Source organism: Lethenteron reissneri, chromosome 7 (genome assembly GCF_015708825.2).
Source record: "Lethenteron reissneri isolate LAM-NWPU_2019-01 chromosome 7, ASM1570882v1, whole genome shotgun sequence".
NCBI lineage: Eukaryota > Metazoa > Chordata > Hyperoartia > Petromyzontiformes > Petromyzontidae > Lethenteron > Lethenteron reissneri.
In genome coordinates, this window is record NC_083785.1 from 1,432,863 (window position 1) to 1,454,288 (window position 21,426).

Below are 21,426 nucleotides of genomic sequence, written 5' to 3' on the forward strand. Positions count from 1 at the left end.
ATCACCCTGACAACAAGAGTGCTTTGTTTTCTTGACCGGCCTAAGCGTGGACGTAACATTTAGCATTTAGTTTTTGCATTCTAAAGGCATATGCATCTCCAAGATGCGATTGTACAGTAAGTTGGGTATAGAAATGAATGGAATTTTACCAAATGGAGAGAGGGGTTGAGCAGCTTTCAGGAGCTTAAGTACGAGTTGTGAATCTCGCCGAGGCTATTCAGTGACACTGGAACATACTTTTCCGCAAATTAGATCGGATAAATAAAGGCATCAAGATAAATGGGCGAAAGTATAATTCGCCGGCGATAATCCTTACAACAACCACGTTGACGATGAACTCGTGGAACTGATTGAAACTTAGAACCAAGAAGGATGCAAAGTAGGCCTCAACGAGCCATCGGGCCTCTTCTCGATCAAATCATCCACGAATGGCAGCTTGCCATCATTTTTCACTTCCATGGTGAATTTGATGGATGGGTGTATGGAATTGATGTGTTTGAAAAGTTGGTTCAGTGCTGACTAGCCATGTTGCCAGATGACGAAAGTGTCATCTATGTATCTCTTCCACAGGGAAGGACGTTAGGTGGACGTCAGGATGGCATCTGTTTCAAATTTCTCCATGAAAACATTAGCTACCACTGGTTATAAGGGAGAACCCATAGGGGGGGTACCTTTATTTGTTTGTAGAATGTACTATTTCAGATTAAGTAAGTGTTGGTAAGGCAGTGCCTCACCAAAGTTGGTACATCAGGATTTGGTCCCTGTTGGACCAAGTCTTCAATTATTGCTATAGTGTGAGGTACAGGTACCTTGGTGAACAGAGACTACATCGAAGCTGACAAGCAAATCATTTGGAGACAGTGACATGTCCTTCATTAGAGAAACCAAGTGAGCTGAGTTAAGTACTGCTAAGGTGGTCTTGCCCATGAATGGAAGCAGGGTCTCCGGCAGAAATCGGGCCAGTTTGTAGGTAGGTGAGTTGATGTTAGAAACGATAGGATGGAGTGGAGTACCTCCTTTATGGATTTTTGGAAGGTCATAAAATCTGGGTGGTTTAGCAGCCAAAGGTTTCAGAGAGCTGCTTGGTCGGTTCGATAATTAGAGAAGTCGAATTGGTGATGATATTGTTGGTTTTTGTAGCCAGGCGGTTGGTAGGATCTTTGTTGATTTTGGTATAACTTAAGGTCCTGGATTTTGTTGTTGTATGTGGTTTTATCCATGATGACCGTGGCATTGCCCTTGTCGGCTGAAAGGATGACAATGTTATCTCTCTTTTTCAATTGAGCGAGTTCAGAGCGCACGTCCCTGCTGCTGTTACTAATGGGTTACTTCGAGTTTTTGAGAATGGCGGCGATTTCAGATCTTGCCACATCTGCTGGGATGTGACCCAAACCTTTGAGGGCTACGTCAGCCTGGGCAATGATATCATCCACTGGGATGTGTTTGGGGGGTGACTGCAAAGTACAGCCCTTTAACTAGTACCGATTTTAGGCTATCGGAAATTGGACTGTTAATCTGATTGACGACAATCTTGTTAACATCTAACTTTTTAAGGTGTGGATCTGGCTTCTTTTTTTTTGACAGGATGTTGAATTTAGCAATCAAGATAACTTTACATTTGCTTGACATTGTGGCAGCAGAAGAAACAGTCCTGTTATCTACAAGGTCCCAGTCAGATGTGGACATTTTATCAGTTCAGCAGTGCCACTGCTGGATTCCTTTTTCCGTCTGAGGACGACCACTTGTGTTGCGATCGAAACGTGATATATTTTTTCATGTTTTTTTTTTCTACCTACGTGACTTTACCAAAAGAACCGAAGAGTCTAAATTCTCCTGAACAAAAGGAAATAGCTGTTGGAGAAACAAAGCTGGAAAACACAACACAGTGCATTTTTGTATCTGGGCTAAGTATTAAAAGGGGGTGATTAATAATTGGTTTTATTTTACGTTCGATCGTGTAGGTTCACTGTCCAGTTTCTTTCAACAATATAACCCTCCACCACCTGACAGAGCCAATCAAATCGAGTTTCCACGTGCCACTAGAATCAATGTGGTGGAGGGTTATATAAAAATGAAATAACATTGTGCATACACAATGATCTAAACCCCAAAAAACTTAATCAGAATATTGTTTTATCAGCTAAAGCCCACTGAGCTAACAGCTTTTTCAGAAGTGACCTGGCCACAAATGAAAGCTCAACGAAATGGCTTATCGTGTGGAAACTTATAGCAGCCAAATACTCTAAATAATCTATGGTCCTAAATGAGTTTCCACCGGATGCATCTCCACCCACCTTGACAATTGGCGTTCAAACTTTGAAGACTCCGTGAAGATTTTGCTGTACTACAAAAATGTCCGGTGTCTTCATTCGAACGTGGCCAAAGCTGCCTATGCCTCGTCCCCTCCTTCTTGTCTAACGTGATTTGAAATTAACAAAACCACACAGCCATTATGAACGTTTACAAACATTCCCAGTGCCCCACCCATCCTTTCCAGGCAAATGCATTTATAACCTTCCCACGCTACCTCCACCCCCCCCATAGTATTCGCTAAGAGCGTCCCGTCGACCAACAATAGCCTTTTTTTTACCGAACCTGTTGGTGATTTCGCACGGCTGCAAAGTGCTAACATCACGCGGGCAAACTACACGGTCGCCTCGCGTTTTACGCGCGTTTACGTAACACGATTTTGAAATAGGTGGGTTAGATTAACTTACACTTGTTATGTGCGAACTTTTGTTGAAATAACGCACTCCAGCGTATTGGCCTTGGTGTACAGAACACGCTGCGAGCTCATCGTTAGTCGGGCAGCAAAGTTCAGCGGCGATGCTATCTGAGGTGAAGCACAACAACCACAAGCAAGGGCAGAAGCATCAACATCTCCTTTATCGCTCACCATATTGAAGATCTTGTCTGCGTGAACTTTGTGCACATTTGTATACCAATATGTCTGGTAAACGTCCGGCTACATCCAAGGATGCCTCCAAATCCTTCTTTAAATAGGCTGCTACTATCTTTAATACATGTATGGCAGTATTGTAAATATAATATGTACTGTAACCAATAAAATATTTGGTCATAAGAATGAGGTTCGATAGTGTGCTCTCCCTAACCCCAACCTTTCCGTTTATTTGTAAGCGATTTTTGAATTACGTGTCGTTTTGTCAAGAACACCCCTCCCCCCCCCCCCCCCCCCCCCGTAAAACGAGAAGTAGCCAAATTGCTCAATTATTTTGCATCAAAATTACGTGTATAATGTCACTGGGCTGAAGCGATACAACTTCCCACGTAACGTTATTTTACTCCAAAGGTGTGGCGAAGCTATAACAGCACGTGGCGTGGGGGACTCTACACCATTGACCCCCCCCCCCCCCATCACCGTTGACCACACCGTTTCTCAAATCCTGCTTTTGCGGTCGTATTGTTGTGTGTGGTCCACAGACCAGTGCCAGGACACGGACTCGAGGCAGTTCTACCAGATCGGAGAGACGTGGGTGCGGCTTGTGGAGGGCTCGCCGTACATGTGCATCTGCCTCGGCAAAGGCATTGGCGAATGGAGCTGCAATCCTCAGACGAATTTGAACGAAGGTACGAAGGGTTGTGCATTTCAAACGCATTTTTATCCTTGTGTTAAATAACGTTGGATTTATTGTAATAAATATATTCATATTGCCGGGTGGCTCCGTGGCAGAGCTGGCGGCTCGTAATGGGAAGGTCGCAAGTTCCAATCCTCGTTGGGGGATTGACTCTGCCCATAATTCCTCCTGGAAAAGTCAGCCACAGTTGTTGTGTCAAATGGTTAGACACTTCCCCTGCCATATGAATGAGGAATTTCCACCACTGGCTCAGCAGCGGTGAAAACAGACGAGCTCCAGCTGAAAGCTGATGTTGATCAGAGAGTCTCTTGAGTAGTGTGATTAACAATCAATCGCCCAGTGGTTTACTCTCTTCCACTATCTTAACCATCTTGATCATGGGGTGCTGCAGTTTCGAGGAGATGGCATCTCCATCACCTGGTACGCAGGAGGTCGTGGGTTCCATCCCAGATCCTGGGATGCCTGTCGTACATTTGGAGTTCGCGTAATTTCTCTCCCCTCGGTGATTGTCGATTTTTCTGTGGGTTTCTATGGGTTTTCCCTCCACATTTTAGAAACGTGCCTTTAGATTATATGGCTGCTACTATGAATTCCCACGTGATGATATAAGCCACTTCGATGGACTTGCATCATGTGTGGCCAGGTTGCCTCTGATAAGGAGCTAATTGCTGAATGGGCTTCATCTGGTAAATAAGTAAATAAATAAGGAAAACAGTAAATTGGGGTTAAATCAATATTATTTTTCTCCTGTCTGTGAAAGAGGCATTTTGTATATTTAATCTGTAATTTCGTGTTCATGTCACTGTATTAATATTCGCTGGAGCATTGTTCATATTTAATTAATTAATGCCTTTTTGGGTGGTGGGAAATATATTAAAGGCTCAGGAAAATAAACCGACACGAGTTTTCCAGTCGCCCCTAAATTCCACGTAATTTAGGGCCCATTAAACGAACGGCCAGTGGCACATGGCAGTAATCAGCATTCGGTTTTGAGGTATGCTCGTATTAGGCTTAATGTTGCACATGTGGCAGTGGTTTAGTCCTCTTTCTGATAAATGTGTCGTCGGTTACGTTTACCTCTCAAACTGTTATTTCTAGACCGCGTTTAATGCTTTTTGTTTTTGTAAAGGATGGAGAGAAAGGTCCATCGTGTCCTGTGTAGGTACAGTCGACTGGGCACTTTTCTTCAGCTCAATTTGTTGTCCTCTCCCTCCTTCGTAACTAAGTTACAATCGCTGCCGGTGAGAGGACAGCGATGATCGGATGTTCTGGCATGCTCGTGATTTGAACATCTTCGCCGGTTAGAAAAATTTAGGCTGGCCTGCCTATGATCCATCTTGGGTTTAACCAGGCTGGATTGTGTGAGGAGCTCACAAATCCTTAAGATGTGGACAAAGTCCCATCGGTGAGCTCCATCGGGAAGGCAAGGCTGTGTTGGCTGGGTCATGCAGCCCGCATGCCCAGCCACCGCATGCCTCAAACAGCTTTTGTTCAGCCGGCTAGAGGGGGCTAAACAGGCGCAGCACGGGCCAGAGAAGAGATGGAGTGATGTGGTACAGGAGGACGTGGAGCTGAGTGGACTTGCCGATGACTGGTACCAGTAGTGTCAAGATCGGCCTCTGTGGAGGAGGCTCGTGAAGGATGCTGCTGGGCAGTTGGAGGCAGTAGCCCTCCAACAACAACGGAGGGCAGAGGAGAGCGACGCTCACAACAACGAGCGACGCACCGGGTGGCTAAAGCGCAGCAATTTGGCACAGTAGGGGGCACAGTCATCTCAGTCAGTCGACCTGTGGCAACTGGGTCTGCTCCGTGACCTCCTGCCAGCGGGCGTTCGTCACTTCACGTGGCCTCAACGTCCACATAGCCTTGCACAAGCGCCGTGGTGATGTCACTGCCACTTAGTGGTGAATGGCTGTGGTTGCTGTTGTGATTGAGGAGTCTGGTAGCACTATCGTAGTCGTAGTGAGGGCCGGAGACTTTGCGATAACTCTTGGTGGAAGCCTGGAGGATTTATTAAACATTTCTAAATACGGTAGTTTACAACCGTGCTATTATTAAAAGCATGTGTGCAGCTTGACGTGATGAAGCTTTAATGGTGAGGGACCATTCCTACAATGTTGCCAGAGTCGAGTGATATACAACTGTATTCGTGACAGCATTGTGCTGTAATATAAATTCCTTCGTATATACACCGAAGATCCCCCTCATCGCCTCAACAGACTGTTGGGGCAAGTGCTGTCAGAGGGCACCTGAAGGCCAGCATGGCACCACATCCGGCTGCCTTTGTCTCCCTAGTGACGATGTTTACACACTGTACCAGTCGACCTCGGGGCAGCCTAGGACAGGTTCAGATGATCGTCACTGGTGTTGCCCATGAGCGGGAATCGACCTCGGGCCACCGGGTTCATAGCACAGTAGGCTAACCGCTAGAGAGAAAGATCCCCCGTTTAGCCTTGACAAACTGTTGGCACAAGTGTTGTTAGCGAGCACCTCTCTCGCACGCACAGCGGCATACTGTAAATGAGAACCAAAGTATCCACGTGGTCAAGTGAACCACGGGACTCTGTTTCCAACTTCCAAGGCACCCCTGCGCCGGTGGTGAGAACAGCCGCTGTTGACTTTTCGCACAGCGGGGTTCACATTGTCAACACCAGAAACCCGATGGGTCCGAGTCGACCACCAGCCAAGATTTGAGCCTACGAGACCACCTCCTCGTTCAGTCGAGTGGCTCTATCCCCACAGCACCAGATGGCCTGACGACACTTAAGTAGAACATTGTTCATGGCCAATGCTGTTGGTGCCACTGCACCTCGCTATTGCTTCTTTTCCACCACATCCCACAGTTTTCATTTTTATTCATTAGGTATAGCCCTGTGAGCCATGCGGCACTTGATTCGGGTGCAACCGCAACAAACAAAAACATGAACAAAGAACATCTTAAAGTGACGACGCGCAACAGAAACATACAGGAAAAAACAGCAAAGTCTTCCTTCCAGAAAAAACAGTGGGATGCAAGTCAAACAATAACAACCATAAGACAATTTAGATTAAAGTTATCAGGCTAACTCTGTACTTCAACAAACAAACATGGCTAAACCAAACGTTTTCTAAATCACCAAAATAAAGCTATAAAAACAATGTAACAGTGATCATAGGAACTGTGATTCAAATTTAACAAAAAACGATATACATAACATGTACGACAAAACTTTGCAGCCATAGCTGGCAGCATGAGTCACTCCATAACAGCAGGAGTATCAGTAGGAGTATGTATGAATGTTGAACTGTTTGACCATACTTCACTAGGCTGGTCACTGCGGGTTTGTGAAAGGGCAGCCAAGTTTACAGCGCAGTGCGCCAATCACCACTCGTCACTGCTGTTCGTGCGCGTTAATTAGCAAAGTGTGACGAACAGCATTCAACATTCGTATCCATGTATGGTGAACTTCTGTCGCACCGTACGTAGCCAACTGTGATAATCGGAGGTGCGGGGGAAGGTCAACAAACTAAACAAAAAAACAGTTCTAAGGGAATGAGTTTTCAATCTCGATGATTTAAAAGTGCATAGCTCCCAGCGGCTTCCTAATATTGGAAAGAAGAGCGTTCCAGACGGCTGCAGAAGCACGTCTGAAAGCGAAACGCAATGCGGTGACCAATATGGTGACCGTCTTTGCAGTGACAGCCACGGCACAGTCGAGGTTCGACTTTCAAACTCTGCGATTGAGGAGTTTATTCCTCCGATTAGCACGGTTGGCCACGTACGGTGCGAAGGAAGTTCAATGTACACACACAGAATACAGTAAAACCTCGTTATTTCGGTATTTGTTAATTCGCAATTGGGGATAATTCAGCACAGCTGCGCTTTCGGCATATATACGGTATATTACTAATTCGCCATGAGCCGAACTGCCGTACCGAATGGTCCAATTCCAGCATACACATGGAGCGACGCCACGACCAAAACAACGACTCAGTCTGGTGACGGCAAGCGTGGTGAGCGTCAGTGCAGACCCGTCGCTTTGGACTTTACCTTGTTTGTGCACTCTGTGTAAGCCAACCCTCTCATAAATGTCGTCTACACCCACATCAAGGAGTAATAGAAAGGGACTGAAGTATAAATCCCTTAGTCTGCGAGATAAATCTAATGTGTTGGATGTAATTGATGCATGTGTGTCAATGTGTATGGTGTGTGAAGAATTTTGAAAACAAATTTGGAAAAACAATTTTATTGGGGCAGGAGGCATTGTGGAGAGTACCACTGTACAAAATTCGGAATATTGGATAATTGGGCAAGGCCAGAGAGCCCCATGTGTCGAATTAACAATGGTTTACCGTTTCAGTTTAAAATCCTATTAACTTACAAAGTAGTGGATCCTCTTGCCCCAGCCTACATCATTGACCCATATGCCGCCCTCGAGGCCCCTAAGATGTGGAGATGCAGATCTTCTCTGCATTCCCAGGTCGAGGCTTGGGTCTACGGGTGAGCGAGGTTTTGTCCCCGTGTAGCCCCAAGGCTATGGAACGCTCTTCCACGAGATATCGGGGAACTCTCCGAGTCTGTGGACATTTAAATGCGTCTTAAAACCTATTTATATGCTTCCGCTTATTCATCTTTTAGTTCATTTCGTAAATGGATTCTTAGAATGTATTTCGAATATAATTATTTTTATGCTGAGTGCCTGCTGCTGCTGCTATGTCCTGTACAGCACTTTGAGGTCCTTGATGAAAAGCATGAAATAAATGGAATTGGAGTCGAACCCTCCTCTTAACGACGGTAATTGGTTCCATGAAACCGGTCGTGAAGTGATTTGGTCATGGAGTATAGGAAATGTGCTTTAAAGGCTTAATGCGTTCTGATAGCATCGAAAGTTACCCTTTTTTCACCCAAAAAACGTACTTTCTAATATTTAAACAATGGATATTAATGCATTAAAATACTAACACCAGTATAAACACATAACATTAAAAGGAACATGGTTAATCAATGCATTAATTCATTTACTGTACCGACAACAGCCTGTCGTTAAAAGGGGAATGGTCGGTAAGTGAACACATTGGGCTCTGTGGAGGCTCTTCACCGCTACACACTACACTATACACTACACTAGTCTACACTATACACTACACATTGGGCTCTATGGAGGCCCGTCGTTAAGCGATTATTCGTTAACAGGATTGGTCGTTAAGAGGGGTTATACTGAGAATGAAACAATCGTATTCATTTTTTTCAAAATGCAGCAAGTCCAACTGGTACCGTTGCTGATGCTGCAAGCCGTTGGGGGGGGGGGGGGGTTGCCTCGCCTCGCGCTCTTTTGGCACGCGGCTTAGTGGTGGGGCGGCAACTCTTCTGCTGCGCGAGGAGGGGGAGATCTTGCCCCTACATGGCGAAAAATGTCCGAACCGCTTCCCTTGAATTGTGCGAGCGGCTGCAGCCCAGAAGTGGAACGCCATACGATGACTGTGTGGTGTTTTTTTACTTTGAGGTGAACACGCGACGTGAAATGTGCCTCTGGGGGAGCGAGATTTGAACCTTTTCAGATTAAACAAATGAGGCATTAAACGGTACTCATGGGGCTTTAAAATGCATGCCGCTTGCTGCAGAAGTTGAGGCCTGCTTTGGATACCTGTTTGCCAATGTAATGCAAAGGTATTTTGCAAACATACTACGGTGATATTGTTACCATGTAGTAGTGAACGTTGAATATATAAATTAATATTTTATTACGTATTTTTTTAGATGCTCCCTTATACACATCTTGATTTGGTGTAAATATTTAACCACATGAATCCACTGCTGAACAATTGTGGCAGTTATATTCCATACTTTACCGCACTGATCACGACGGGATGATGGAAACGTGAAGTATAGATGTAGGGAGCATACCAGAACAGTACATTGCATTAAAGGGTCGTGCGCACTGCCCACCATGTACCTTTGCAGCCTATAACACTTCTTCTTGTTCCCTTCTACGTGACTTTACCGAAAGAAACAAGAAGATGAATCCCTGCAGTCACGAAAGCTTTAAATCGAAACCTATAACACTTGTTATGCATTGTGGTCATCCATACACGCAATGTCCAGGCTCAAACTTTCAAGATGCTAATGAGGTCCGTTGCATTCAGGGTGATTAAGTCCTGGGCCTGATTTTCCATATTATTAATAAAGCACATTAATATTTATACAATTGTTGTACGCTGCTGGGCATGTCTCAGTTGTGCGGTGGCCACAAAGCGATGCGCCGTGTGGGTTACTACACACACGCACATTCATCTACGTCTGCTCGTTTAGAGATGTGCGGGAAAAAAACGAAATGACAAACGACTCGGGCAGGCGTAGATTGAGGACTGGATTCACTCGCACGAAAGCAGCTGCGGTGTTTAGTAAACGTTTTGTGCAGATGTGGGGAGAGGAGGTCCTGGTCCGAAAGTGTATTTGTCATCAACTGGCACCATCTGTACTAACGTCTCGCTGTTTCGACTGGACCTCTGATGTGATGAGGCGGCCCGCATTGGCCGTAGGTTTTCCAGCCACAACAGGATGTGGCTGAGTGATTCTCGCGTGTGGCACGCTTGCTTTGACAGAGCAGCAGTGCGGTCACGCACCCAGAGGGGCCTGCGCCTCCCCCAGCTGAATATCAGTTTTTGTTTCTACTCTGTATTTGTCCTTAGGGTTGGGCCACTTTGGTAGTTTTCTGCCAACATTTTATTCACGAGCCCTCCACCACCTGACAAGATTGTCAGTCACGTCTACAAATTAATTAATTAATACGTGCCGATGTACTGATCGAGTTATAAACAACGTTCCTCCTCACCGGTGGCGGAAGGCTTTTGAATTTAACATCAACGCCTGTTGGCGTTTTTGTTCCAATCTCTTTGAGCTTCATCAGTTGGCAGTGAGCTCTATTTTGCTGAATTTTGTTTTTTTACGCCTTCCTGGGTAAAGAAAATCCTATTACCTCACTAACACCCAGGACACTGCCACTAACCGTAGATCAGCATGTGATATTATTGTCACCCAAAGTAAAAAAAAATCGGCAACTACAATGTGAAAAGTTTATATAATTGTCTATACATAACTGAAACCTTTTCTGTCTTTTAAGGCTGAAGGAAATAAACCGCGAGGTTCCAAGGCGGAATTTGGCATCCAGAGTCCTATTGTTTGACAGTTTCATAAATAAACAAGACCCATATCAGAATATGACTGCATAATGCTTCCCAGCGTGTGATCGTACACAACTACGCACTTCCGTAGCTTGATATAACTGCATCGAGCAACGGAGTTGTTTGATGGTCCGTACAACTGATGAATTGCCAATCTTTATGTTCATGCAACAACCCGGGGTGCAGTCGAGACCTTGGTGCGTAATGTTTGTATTCCTAGTATTTATAGTACGTTGCATTGTCTGTTTATATTTAAAGTAAATTGCTTTGTGTGTGTGTGTGTGTTTTATATTTATTTTTATAATATGAGTATATTGCTTCGTGCGAGGTTTGTATTAATGCTTTACTTGGTCTGTGTGTATAGTACATTTGCTTTGTCTGTGCGTGTTTGTATTTATTATACGTTTCCTCGTCCGTGTGTTCGTATTCAGAGAGTACGTTGCCCCCCCCCCCCCCCCCCCCCCCTGGTCTGTGTGTTGCGCAGTAAAAACCCCCATCCAAGTTTTCATCTCGGACGCGTCGAACCAGGCCACCAGCTCTCACCCGCGCATCGAGTGGGCCAACACCCAGCTGCCTCACGTCACGGGCTACTTGCTCCGCTGGAGACAGGTACCGCCCCCCCCCCCCAAGCATGAGCCCGGCGGCGTCTAAAACATTTTCACTAGCGGCATTTTCCTTTCGCTCATTAGCGTGCCTTTTGCTAACTATGTTTTAATGATCAGAATCAGAATATTTATTTATACTGGAGGAATCCGATGAGCTAGAAAGCTCTCTTTCACCCATGTTCCAATTGACTGCGAGCGCTTTTGGAATTATTTAGTGTTTGTAAGCAATTGGTGCAATAACAACAACCCAAAGTCTTCCACCCCTAAGAATATTTAACGATGCCAAGCAATTCTTGGTGCTCTTTGCACTCCTATCGTATTTTTTGTATTTGTTGTTGTAACGTTTTGATGCCGTGCCCCTACTGCACATTTGTTAAAAGAGCTTCATAGCTCATCAGATTCCTCCATTATAAATATTATGAATTCACGGTCTTCTCCGAGGCAATAGTTCTCACCTCCTTAGGTCTTGGCACAAACCTACCCCAATAAAAAAACACGTAAATATTGCCCAACCTATTTCCCTGTTTTCTCTTTGAGAAGTTTGTCAATGCAGGTTACCATTGACGCCTCATTGCAAACACTCGGAGTATCTTGAAAATAATTGAAACGCTTGTTTATCCAGTAGAGGCTAAATCATTTTCCCACCATCATTCGCACTCACTTGTGAAGCTATAAATGAAACGGCAGCTGGCATTCTGGGTAATGGCACCTAGCCAGAGCTAATAAAACAGACGGTAAGATTTTGAGTTTTTTGGGGGATGGCCAATCACAGCAAGGTGTCGTAAACACAAAAATATGGTTGGTAACAATTTTGTTATTTTTTTGTTGAGTATAGTGAAGTAAAAGTAATGCAAATGAAATGGGAATTAAATTCGGAAGAGAAGAAAAATCGCCGTAAAATCTGCAGGGCATTAATATCAGAGGCGTATTGCCAACTTTGCCCGCCGGGAGAACATGTGTGCAGTTTGTGCCTCTGCCACCGAAACCTCCTCAAGAATGCGTCGAGCGTGCCGTTGCGAATTCTGAAAGCACGCCCCGTTCTTCGACTTCCCATGTCACATGCTCCTTCAATGACTTCTGTTGGCAGAAAAACAGCCGTCTGTCCTGGCGGGAGGTGTCCGTGCCGGCACGCCTGAACTCGTACACCATCACTGGGCTGAAGCCGGGCCTGACGTACGAGGGGCAGCTCATCACTCTGCTGGTGTCCGGCCTGCGCGAAGTGACGCGCTTCGAGTTCACCACCTCGCTTGTCACGCACCACTGTAAGAGCTGCACGCCTGTTGGTGTGTGTGTGTGTCTGACCTGGCGCAGGTGCCATGGTGAAGTTACTGTCACTTAGTGGTGAATGGCTGGTGTTGTTGTTTTGTCGATGTCTTGAGCTCGGCAACCCGAGTTCGATTCCCGCTCACGGCCAACACAAGTGACGATTATCTGGACCGATCCTGGGCCTCCCCTAGGTCGACTCGGCCACAATTGCGTACCCACTGTGACACAAACGGCATTTTTCGATTAAAACGCCCGCAGTATTTGGGCAGCCTCTGGAATCGAACCGTGAACTACGACAGCAGGTGGCAGACGAGCTAGCACGAGGCCACGGAACCGCCTGATGTGGCTGGTTGTGATTACCGGAGAAATATCGTACGTGGATGGTAAATGTTGTGAGTTTATTCTCCAACACACTGGTGCGCTGAACTAATAACGAATTGCCATGTTTTGTTTACATGAACAACCTTACTAATTGGCTGTGTCCGGGTGACACATTTATGTTTTTGCGACCAACATTCACGACACATTTATACTTACGTGATCTAACCCAAAAACCTTCATTATGGACATTTATATTTATGCAATCTAACTAAAAAAACTCTTATGGATGTTGCAGAAGAGAGAGCACGCTTGGGATATTTGCGTTGTGACGTTCGTAACCTGCAGTATCGATTTAACATGAAAGAACACAGTCGTGAGCAAGATGTCAGCAAACGCTGACTTTACACTCGCTCCACTATCGCTCCCCCCCCCCCCCCCCAGTCACCCGAGGAAACGAGGGTGAGACGCGACAGAGCTCGTTCGTCGGGGGCACCGTGCCGCCCGTGCTCTCGGGCGCCTCCGAGACGATGACCGAGATCACCTCGAGCAGCTTCCTCGTCTCCTGGGTGTCCACCTCGTCGTCGGTGTCCGGCTTCCGCGTGGAGTATGAGCTGAGCGAGGACGGCGCCGTCACGCACCGACTAGGTGAGCCCCTGCGGCCGCCCGTTCCCTTGTTGCCGCCAGGCATACCGTGGGCACGCACGGTGCCACGGCGTTTGTGCGCGTGCCACAGGGGCGGCACGGTGGGTAGTGGGACCTGGGCGAGTGGCGCCAGCAGTTTTGTCAGAAAGTCCACTGCGCCTCGATCTATCCCCCTTGGAAATTGCAGCCCGTTGCAATTTAATTCAAAGTAATCCGAACCTCCGTTGGGAGGTTTTTGAAATATGGATTTGGTGGAGAGTTGTGAAAATATGCTGGGCGGAAAGAAAACAACGCAGATGGAGAGAGGGAGAGAGAGAGGTTCTCGTGTCAGGTGAGAGAAGAACGTGGATTCCTCCGATTAATCGGGGGGAAAGGAAGATGACCTGAATTATTGTGGGAGGTGGTAGTGAGAGGGAATGGCGTTGCTGGAGGAAGTGATTGAGCAAGTCGTAGTGGGATGGAAGAAGCTCATCAAAGGAAGGTTCTTTGGGAAAAGTCCAAATGGAAAGAGAAAGGTTGATCACTCTAGATCAGTGTTTTTCACTCATTTTCAGAGGGGGGCCGCTTTCATCGATAAGACATCAATATGAGGGCCTCCACACATTTGAACATTGGGTTTGACAGCACGGTAATGATGGAGTGTTTTCACATTTATGTTTTGTCGGCGGCCTCACTAAAGGCCACTAGGGGCCACCAGTAGCCCACAGTCCTTGCAATGAAGAACACTGCTCTGGATGTTTAACAAGGAAGGACATGCAAACAGATGAAGAGATCAGTGGAAGATGGAGTGACACTGAGGGGAGAATTGTGCCTCTGACGGTGCACGGAATTAATTAATTAAAGTGTCATATGCAGCCCAATATGAATCAGATTTAAACGTGCAGCCCGACGAGCGGTCAGTGCAAAACCTCCACCACCGTTCCCGGGAAACCTCACGTGAGGTGCAGGCATCACCTAGTGGCAGTGCAATGCCCCTGCCCCTCAATATTTCTCCATCCGCTGGCACCTGAGCGCGCGCACTTTGGCCAACTGTTTTACAGTGTTTATATAAAATCTACAGGCGAAAAAATATGCTAAAGTATATATCTGACAACATTTTAAATCTGAGATTACCCTTCCCTCACTTAAATTCGGTTTAGTCGAAAAGGTGTTTTATTCGGGATTTATTTCATCTGCTTCCCAACCGCTACAAAATTCCTGACTTCGCCTCGATTCCCGCACAATGAAGATCTGATGGATAGGAGGACAGAAAAAAGAGGTGTGGTGTGTGTGCAGAGAGAGACAAAGTCTTGGGTGGGGATGGAGGAGACGCGACGATAGATAACATCGGGCGGGATGAGTGTTGACATGGGTTGTAGGGGCAGTTTGGTCGTGGGGGTTTTTGCCACCAAGCTGGTTAGTGTAGGTTGGTTAAGGGCAGAGTGGGGGTGGGCCCAATCTAGATATGAGTAGCCACTGATGTTAGCCGTGACTGAGAATGAAACTCGGGATTCATACCGCAGTGTGGTAGCCACTGTGCCCGCTGGACTTTACCCTCTTGATACTATGTTGTTAAGAGGAAAAAACTAAAATGAAAAACTTTGAGGAGGGTAAGGTGTTATGCTTCCATATCCATAATTTTTCTTGAATTAATTTGAGCTGGGAACCAACGAGTCATTGTACTTGAAGTTCTTGAACTTAATGACCGACCACAATTATTTGAGGGTTTCATCAACGTCTTAAGAAAAGCGCTTTTTTACATACCGCAATCCTGCTGCTTCGTCCTGAACACGCCGGTGCGCTGCCTTTTCTCATATCGCCGATCAGACCTGCCGAACACGGCCAACTCCGTGTCACTGGAGAACCTGCTCCCCGGGAGGCGCTACCACGTGAAGGTGTACGAGGTGACGGAGGGACAGGACGACTCTCTCATCCTCATCACTACGCAGACCACCGGTAATGCCGCACGGCCCTCCGCACCGTCAATGCTCACTGAGTGTTACCTGAAGGCGATTGCCGGCCATTGAACGATTCGTCGTTAAAAATCTGTTTTGGCAGCAAGAAGCAGTGGGGGCGGGGGGGGGGGGGGTGGGGATGGTTTGATTTCTGGCTCGGGCATCTGTGTGTTCTTCTTCCCCTGTTGGTTTTGCCACGGGTTTTCTCCTGGTTCTCTGGTGTCCTCTCGTAGCTGGTATTGGTCAAACTTCCCGGTGCTGAAAAATTGCCTTGCAAACAATTGGGATTACACGCAGCAGCAGCAGCAGCAGCACCCCCTACTGCGAACACTTGGTGGGTGTCCTCCTGAAAAAATCTTGAGACAAAGTGAGGCTATCTTGCGTAGACAAGCTAAATAATAATTAAAAATTAGCATTCTCAGGGTGCGTGCATCGAATTGTCCGTCCAAGAATAATTTACTGTGTATGCATTCTTTGGGTCTTTTGGTAAAGCCACGTAAATAGAAAAAATATGTGGCTTACAGAAAGACTCAAAGAATATGAATTCCTGCAGTCAGGAAAGCTTTAAGTCAAGATGTATGTATGTATGTTGAACTTCTTTCACACTGTATGAAGCCAACCGTGCTAATAGGATTTATGCCGGTTATTTGCTGAAATACTGTTTGGCCAAAGGTGCTCGCTTAACAGCACTTGCTCCAACAGTCCATTAATGCTACACGAGGGATCTTTGTATTGGATATTGAGTATCGTAATAAACACAAGTAGCATATTAGTTTCTGGTGTCTTTTATTTGTAGGGATTAACAGGCATCTACATATCTCGATATAGTGGTGGTTTAAAATTATCTTTCAACTCATAAACATTTTGAGCAGCCATTTCAATGTGCTTGTGTTTTGTATGCAGCTCCGGATGCCCCTCAACAATATGAAGTGACAGAGGCTACGGACACATCCCTTGTAATCCGCTGGATCGCCCCAAAGGCTCCCATAAGAGGTAAGGTTGTACTGCATCATCGCTTGATATAATTGGAGTTGTAAAAAAGTCACGTGATTTCCTGCTCAAATGAGCATTGAGGTAGAAATTCCACATTTCTATGACGGGGGTGAGTTGTCCATTCATACGGCAACCACCGGTGACTTGCCCGCAAAGTTGTTCTCACTTTATCGTCTCCGAATGATTGGCAGTTAACTTCCCACCCGACAACCAGGATTTGAATTCACAATCTCAGAATCGGAATATTTATTTACACTTTGAGGAATCCAATGAGCTATAAAGCTCTTTTTCACAGATGTCCAGTAGGGAGCAGGTCAGAACGTTACAAACAACAAACAATACAAAATTACGATAGTATCGCAAAGTATAGGAAAGGTAAACAAATGACTGGGAAAAAATTTTATACAAATAAAACTCAACTATTTTTTATCTTACCAAGTTAACCTTCCCATTGTGTACCGCTCCCTCTACCGCTGAGCCTCCTGCCTTTATAAACAGGCTGCCGCAGCAGATTTCTCCCTCTTTTTAAATCCTTTATATTAAGTTCGCTTGCTTGCCTGCGCACTTACGACTGTGCAAATTTTTCGGTCGTTTTTTAACCCACCTCCCGTGATCCAATCGAGCTGACATTTTGCACACAGACTCGTGCATGACAATTTATTTTCGTGAAAATTTTTTTCCAAAATTTTCCACATTTTAGGGAAAAAAATGTTCATATTTAATTTTAAATACCAATGTGATAAAAATGAAACTCTTACTCAAGAAAAACAGAAATGAATAATAAAATAAAACCGATGCCACGCATATAAAGGATTTATAGTGAAAAACTTTGTTTTTACGGGTAAATTTTTTCACCTGAGGATGATTGCTTGTTGCGATCGAATCGTCGTGATATTGTTATTTTAAAAATTATGCATGTTATATTTGTTATTGTACATAGCAAGGCTAAGTTTTGTTTAACATGTAGGCTTTCGCGACCAATATTGTCCAAACAGGAAGACTTCTTCACATTCTGGCTGATTGCCTGATGAAGCTGGCTGTAATCACCAGCGAAACGTCATACTCGAATTTTAAATATGGGTTTCGTTCACTCTCCAACACACTGTGCTGAAATAGTAACTAATTAGCACGTTTTATTAATGTGACAACCTTACTGATCGGGTGGTGGCAGGTTTAACAACAGATTTATATTTTCAGGATCTAAACCAAAACAACAATTGTGGAACGCTAAGTATTATTGAATGAAAACTTAAACTAAAAAATATTATATTAAAACTATATATTCAAGTAAACTAAACTGCTTTTAAGCTAAAAGTAACTAAACATTGTGATAGAAATTTTGTTCAAATGAACCATTCATTTAAACGTGTCACTTTTTACAGCTTAAAATGTCACATTTAAACGTGTGTATTCCCCTCTTCATATGCACTTGATTATAGTTTTTACGCAACGAGTCCTGGAATATTTAACGATGATTTTATGATTCGTAGTTTTCACTCGCTCTCAGAGTGATTTAGATTCAACATGTGTGTGTAGGGAGGGAGGTGCAGTGGTTTGCGCGCTGCTTGACAAACGAGACAACCCGAGTTGGATTCGTGCTCATGACCAACACCAGTAACGATTTTCTGAACTGGTCCTGGGCTTCCTCTAGGTTGACTCTGCCTCAAATGAGTACCTGGTGTGGTATGTAAACATTGCCACTGGGGAGACAAAGGCGGTCGGGCATGGTGCTGGCCACTCACTCCCTTGTGTACCATTCTGGCCTTCATAGGTGCTTGGTAAAGCACTTGCCCTCAGTCTGTTAAGGGCTACATCGGGGATCGTTGTGATCCACGAACCCTTGTTGGCTTCCATAGTACTGCCTTACAGGCAGAGGTTGCAATCGGGTACCCGATACCCGTACTATTCCCAATACCCGGCCGGGTACGGGTAGCCGTTTGCGACCCTGGTGCGGACGGGTACGGGTAGGCTGTGAGTCACTGGTGAGTAACCGTTTGTCACTCATTTCCCAACATCTTGTCTCTTCTCACAATTCAAGTTCCTTGAATCAACCCACCCGCGCCTGCAACATGGCTTCATCCCAGAGGTCGCAATCGGGTACCCGATACCCGTACCCTACCCGATACCCGGCCGGGTACGGGTACCCGTTTGCGACCCTGGTGAGGCCGGGTACGGGTAAGGAATCAAAACCCGTTTGCGACCTCTGCTTACAGGCCATCTAATTGAAAACTAATTTCTTTAGAACTGCTTTTTGTCTTTAGTTTGTCCTTCCCCCGTGCCTCCCTCCGATTAGCACGGTGTTCTATGTACGGTGGTGCGTTGACAAGTTCAACATACACACACGCACGTACACGTGCCCCCCCATCCCTCCCACTACTGGTGGTTAGGCTACCCTGGCCCGTAGTGACAAGTGTGTGCTCGCGCGCTGCTTTCTGCACAGGCTACCGCATCGTGTTCACGCCCGTGGAGGAGGGCTCCCGGCCGGAGCTCGCCAGCACGGAGCTCACGCTGCCCAGCGAGTCCACCTCGGTGACACTCAGCGGCCTCGCCCCGGGAATCACGTACAACATCACGCTGACGGCCGTGGGGGAGACGCAGGACAGTGAACCCATTTTCATCCAGCAGTCCACGCTGCCTGGCACGGGCCAACACCGAGGTATAATGACATTTGCGGCCCCGCTTGCATTATCCGCCCAGTAAATACGTCTGTTTTTTTATTAATTCTTAGTTTTAGTATGCACTTTTGTATGTTTTGTTTGCATTTGATGTCCAAAATTCCTGCTTGGCATCATTCTTTTTATTTGCCCCCTTTTATTCACCTGGGAATGGTGATTACATAAACTTAGAAAGTTGTTTTTTGCTGTAAATAATATGATTCGGAATTAATCTTTGTGTTTGGCCACATAATGATCTGGCCAAGTTTCTTCAACTCACCGGTAAGTTCAAACAACAATAATAATGGGTTTGTTAAAAGCTTGTACACCACGTGACAATTGCATTTCAATGGCGATATCTGGTGGTGGCAAGTGTCACGACACACATTTGGCCAGATAACTACGAGGCAAAACCCAAGCGTATCAATTCTGAATCATGATTGTATAATTTAACCCTCAATTGGGATTTGAACTCGACCTGAACTCGACCTTCCAAATGACGGGCACTTTGCCACCATAGCACTACCCAAGGGAGAGTGCAGATGATCTGTGTAATGAATGGTTGGGGAGATGATGGTGCACTAATGTGGTAAAGGAATGCCCACCACTGGGGTAGAATTGTCTGGCGTCATGTGACGAAGGCATGTAATTCGGTGTAGTCGATGCTATTCAGTGATGGATATCATCGATTGCCAGGTGGCAAGGACTTCAAACCTCTAAATCTGCCAGTTCTATCCCGTCACCTCGTCGCAATATACCTTCTGCCATATCGCACATCCTTGTGTGTGCTACGTAGCCATGGAGTCTGATCATTTATTATCAACCTGTGTGATATGAATGAATTATCAGCAGATTATTATTTTTCAGGACAAATATCTAAGTGATGAACATTCATACTACTTTGTTTTTATCATTGGGTTACATTTAAAGCAAATAAACTGTTATCGGTGCTTTCGAAATCCTGCTGATTTATATTTGTGTGAGTGGGTAGTGTCCGTCTTGCGTCTGAAGCTCACGGTTTTGTTTTTTGTTCTTCGCAGAATTGATCCTGGCATCTCCGACGGACCTCCAGTTCGTCGCCGTGACCGAGACGAAGATCGTCCTCATGTGGAACCGGCCCGTTGCCCCCGACGATGCCGTGATGGGCTTCCGCATCGTCGTCACGCCGCTGGGGCGGGCGCAGGAGCCGTTCCGCGTGCCGTTCACGGAGCACACCTTCGCCGACATGGATGGCCTGCAGCCAGGCGTCACGTACCGCTTCGAGGTCTTCGCCGTGTACCACCAGGACGGCCAGGAGAGCCAGCCGCTCGTCGGCGAGCAAACAACACGTGCGTCCGCCCCCCTATCGCCCCCCCCCCCCTTCACTGCCCTGTGTGCGCTATACCCGCTCGGCGGAATTGGGTCCGCACGGAACCCAGGAAACAAATTTTCTCGTTTCGGTCCCTTTTTGACTGGCAAAGCCACAAATGCCACGTGGTAACGTCGTCACGCGTGGTGGTTTTTTTGTTACGCCATTTAAGGGTTAGTTGTATTTGTTGTTGTCTATTGTGTTTTTTTCCCCCCTTTCCTTCGGCAGCTCCCTAATCGAGAAGTTTAAAGGGATTGCGCTCAGGATGGTCTTGTAATGATAAAATAAATAACCATTTATAGCCTTTATTAAACAATGTAAGTCTTTAAATCTTGACTGAAAGCTTTCTTGACTGCAGGAATTAATATTCTTGGGTCTTTTGGTAAAGTCACGTAGATAGGTTCAAAGAAAATAATAAAAAATAACAAGCTAAACCACCCTTTTCCTGAAGACGACCACTTGCATTACGATCGAAACGTCATAGTTTTCTGTTATTTTTTATTATTTTCTTTGAACCTATCTACGCGACTTTACCGTAAGACCCAAGAATATGAAAAAGTCTTTGTTTACTACTTAGTGAGTAACAACAAGCACTACCTTTCAGTAACCATAACCATCTCTCTCTGTACCGTATCTCAACTGTCTAACTACCATGTGGTGGTTAAGCGCCACCCCCTGTTGACGTCACGCACAAGGTCATGTTTTCTACACTTGTAACACATTGTAGGCAATTTAGCATCTGAATTATTCTGAGGCAGATCATCGTGTGTAAGTTTATCTCTGCATGTAACTCGCCCCAATCTGACCAACTTATAGAGTGTAGTTTCTACTGTGCACAGTAAAATCTGTGCCTAGGCCATTGCCGTGCAGTTTATCCATGTGGCTGCCGACCCAAATCAAAATCTC

The 21,426-nt window shown here is 45.7% G+C and overlaps 1 protein-coding gene across 1 annotated transcript in view; it reads left to right on the forward strand.

Annotated features, from left to right (window-relative positions):
- LOC133358777 (tenascin-X-like) overlaps nt 1–21,426 on the forward strand; it is a 151,946-nt gene that overhangs the window by 36,626 nt on the left and 93,894 nt on the right. Inside the window, exons 13-20 of the mRNA XM_061577225.1 lie at nt 3,442–3,588; nt 11,242–11,366; nt 12,450–12,624; nt 13,391–13,594; nt 15,398–15,526; nt 16,429–16,518; nt 18,959–19,174; nt 20,213–20,500. Coding sequence (XP_061433209.1) covers nt 3,442–3,588; nt 11,242–11,366; nt 12,450–12,624; nt 13,391–13,594; nt 15,398–15,526; nt 16,429–16,518; nt 18,959–19,174; nt 20,213–20,500 — 1,374 coding nt within the window. The remainder of the gene's footprint in view (nt 1–3,441; nt 3,589–11,241; nt 11,367–12,449; nt 12,625–13,390; nt 13,595–15,397; nt 15,527–16,428; nt 16,519–18,958; nt 19,175–20,212; nt 20,501–21,426) is intronic.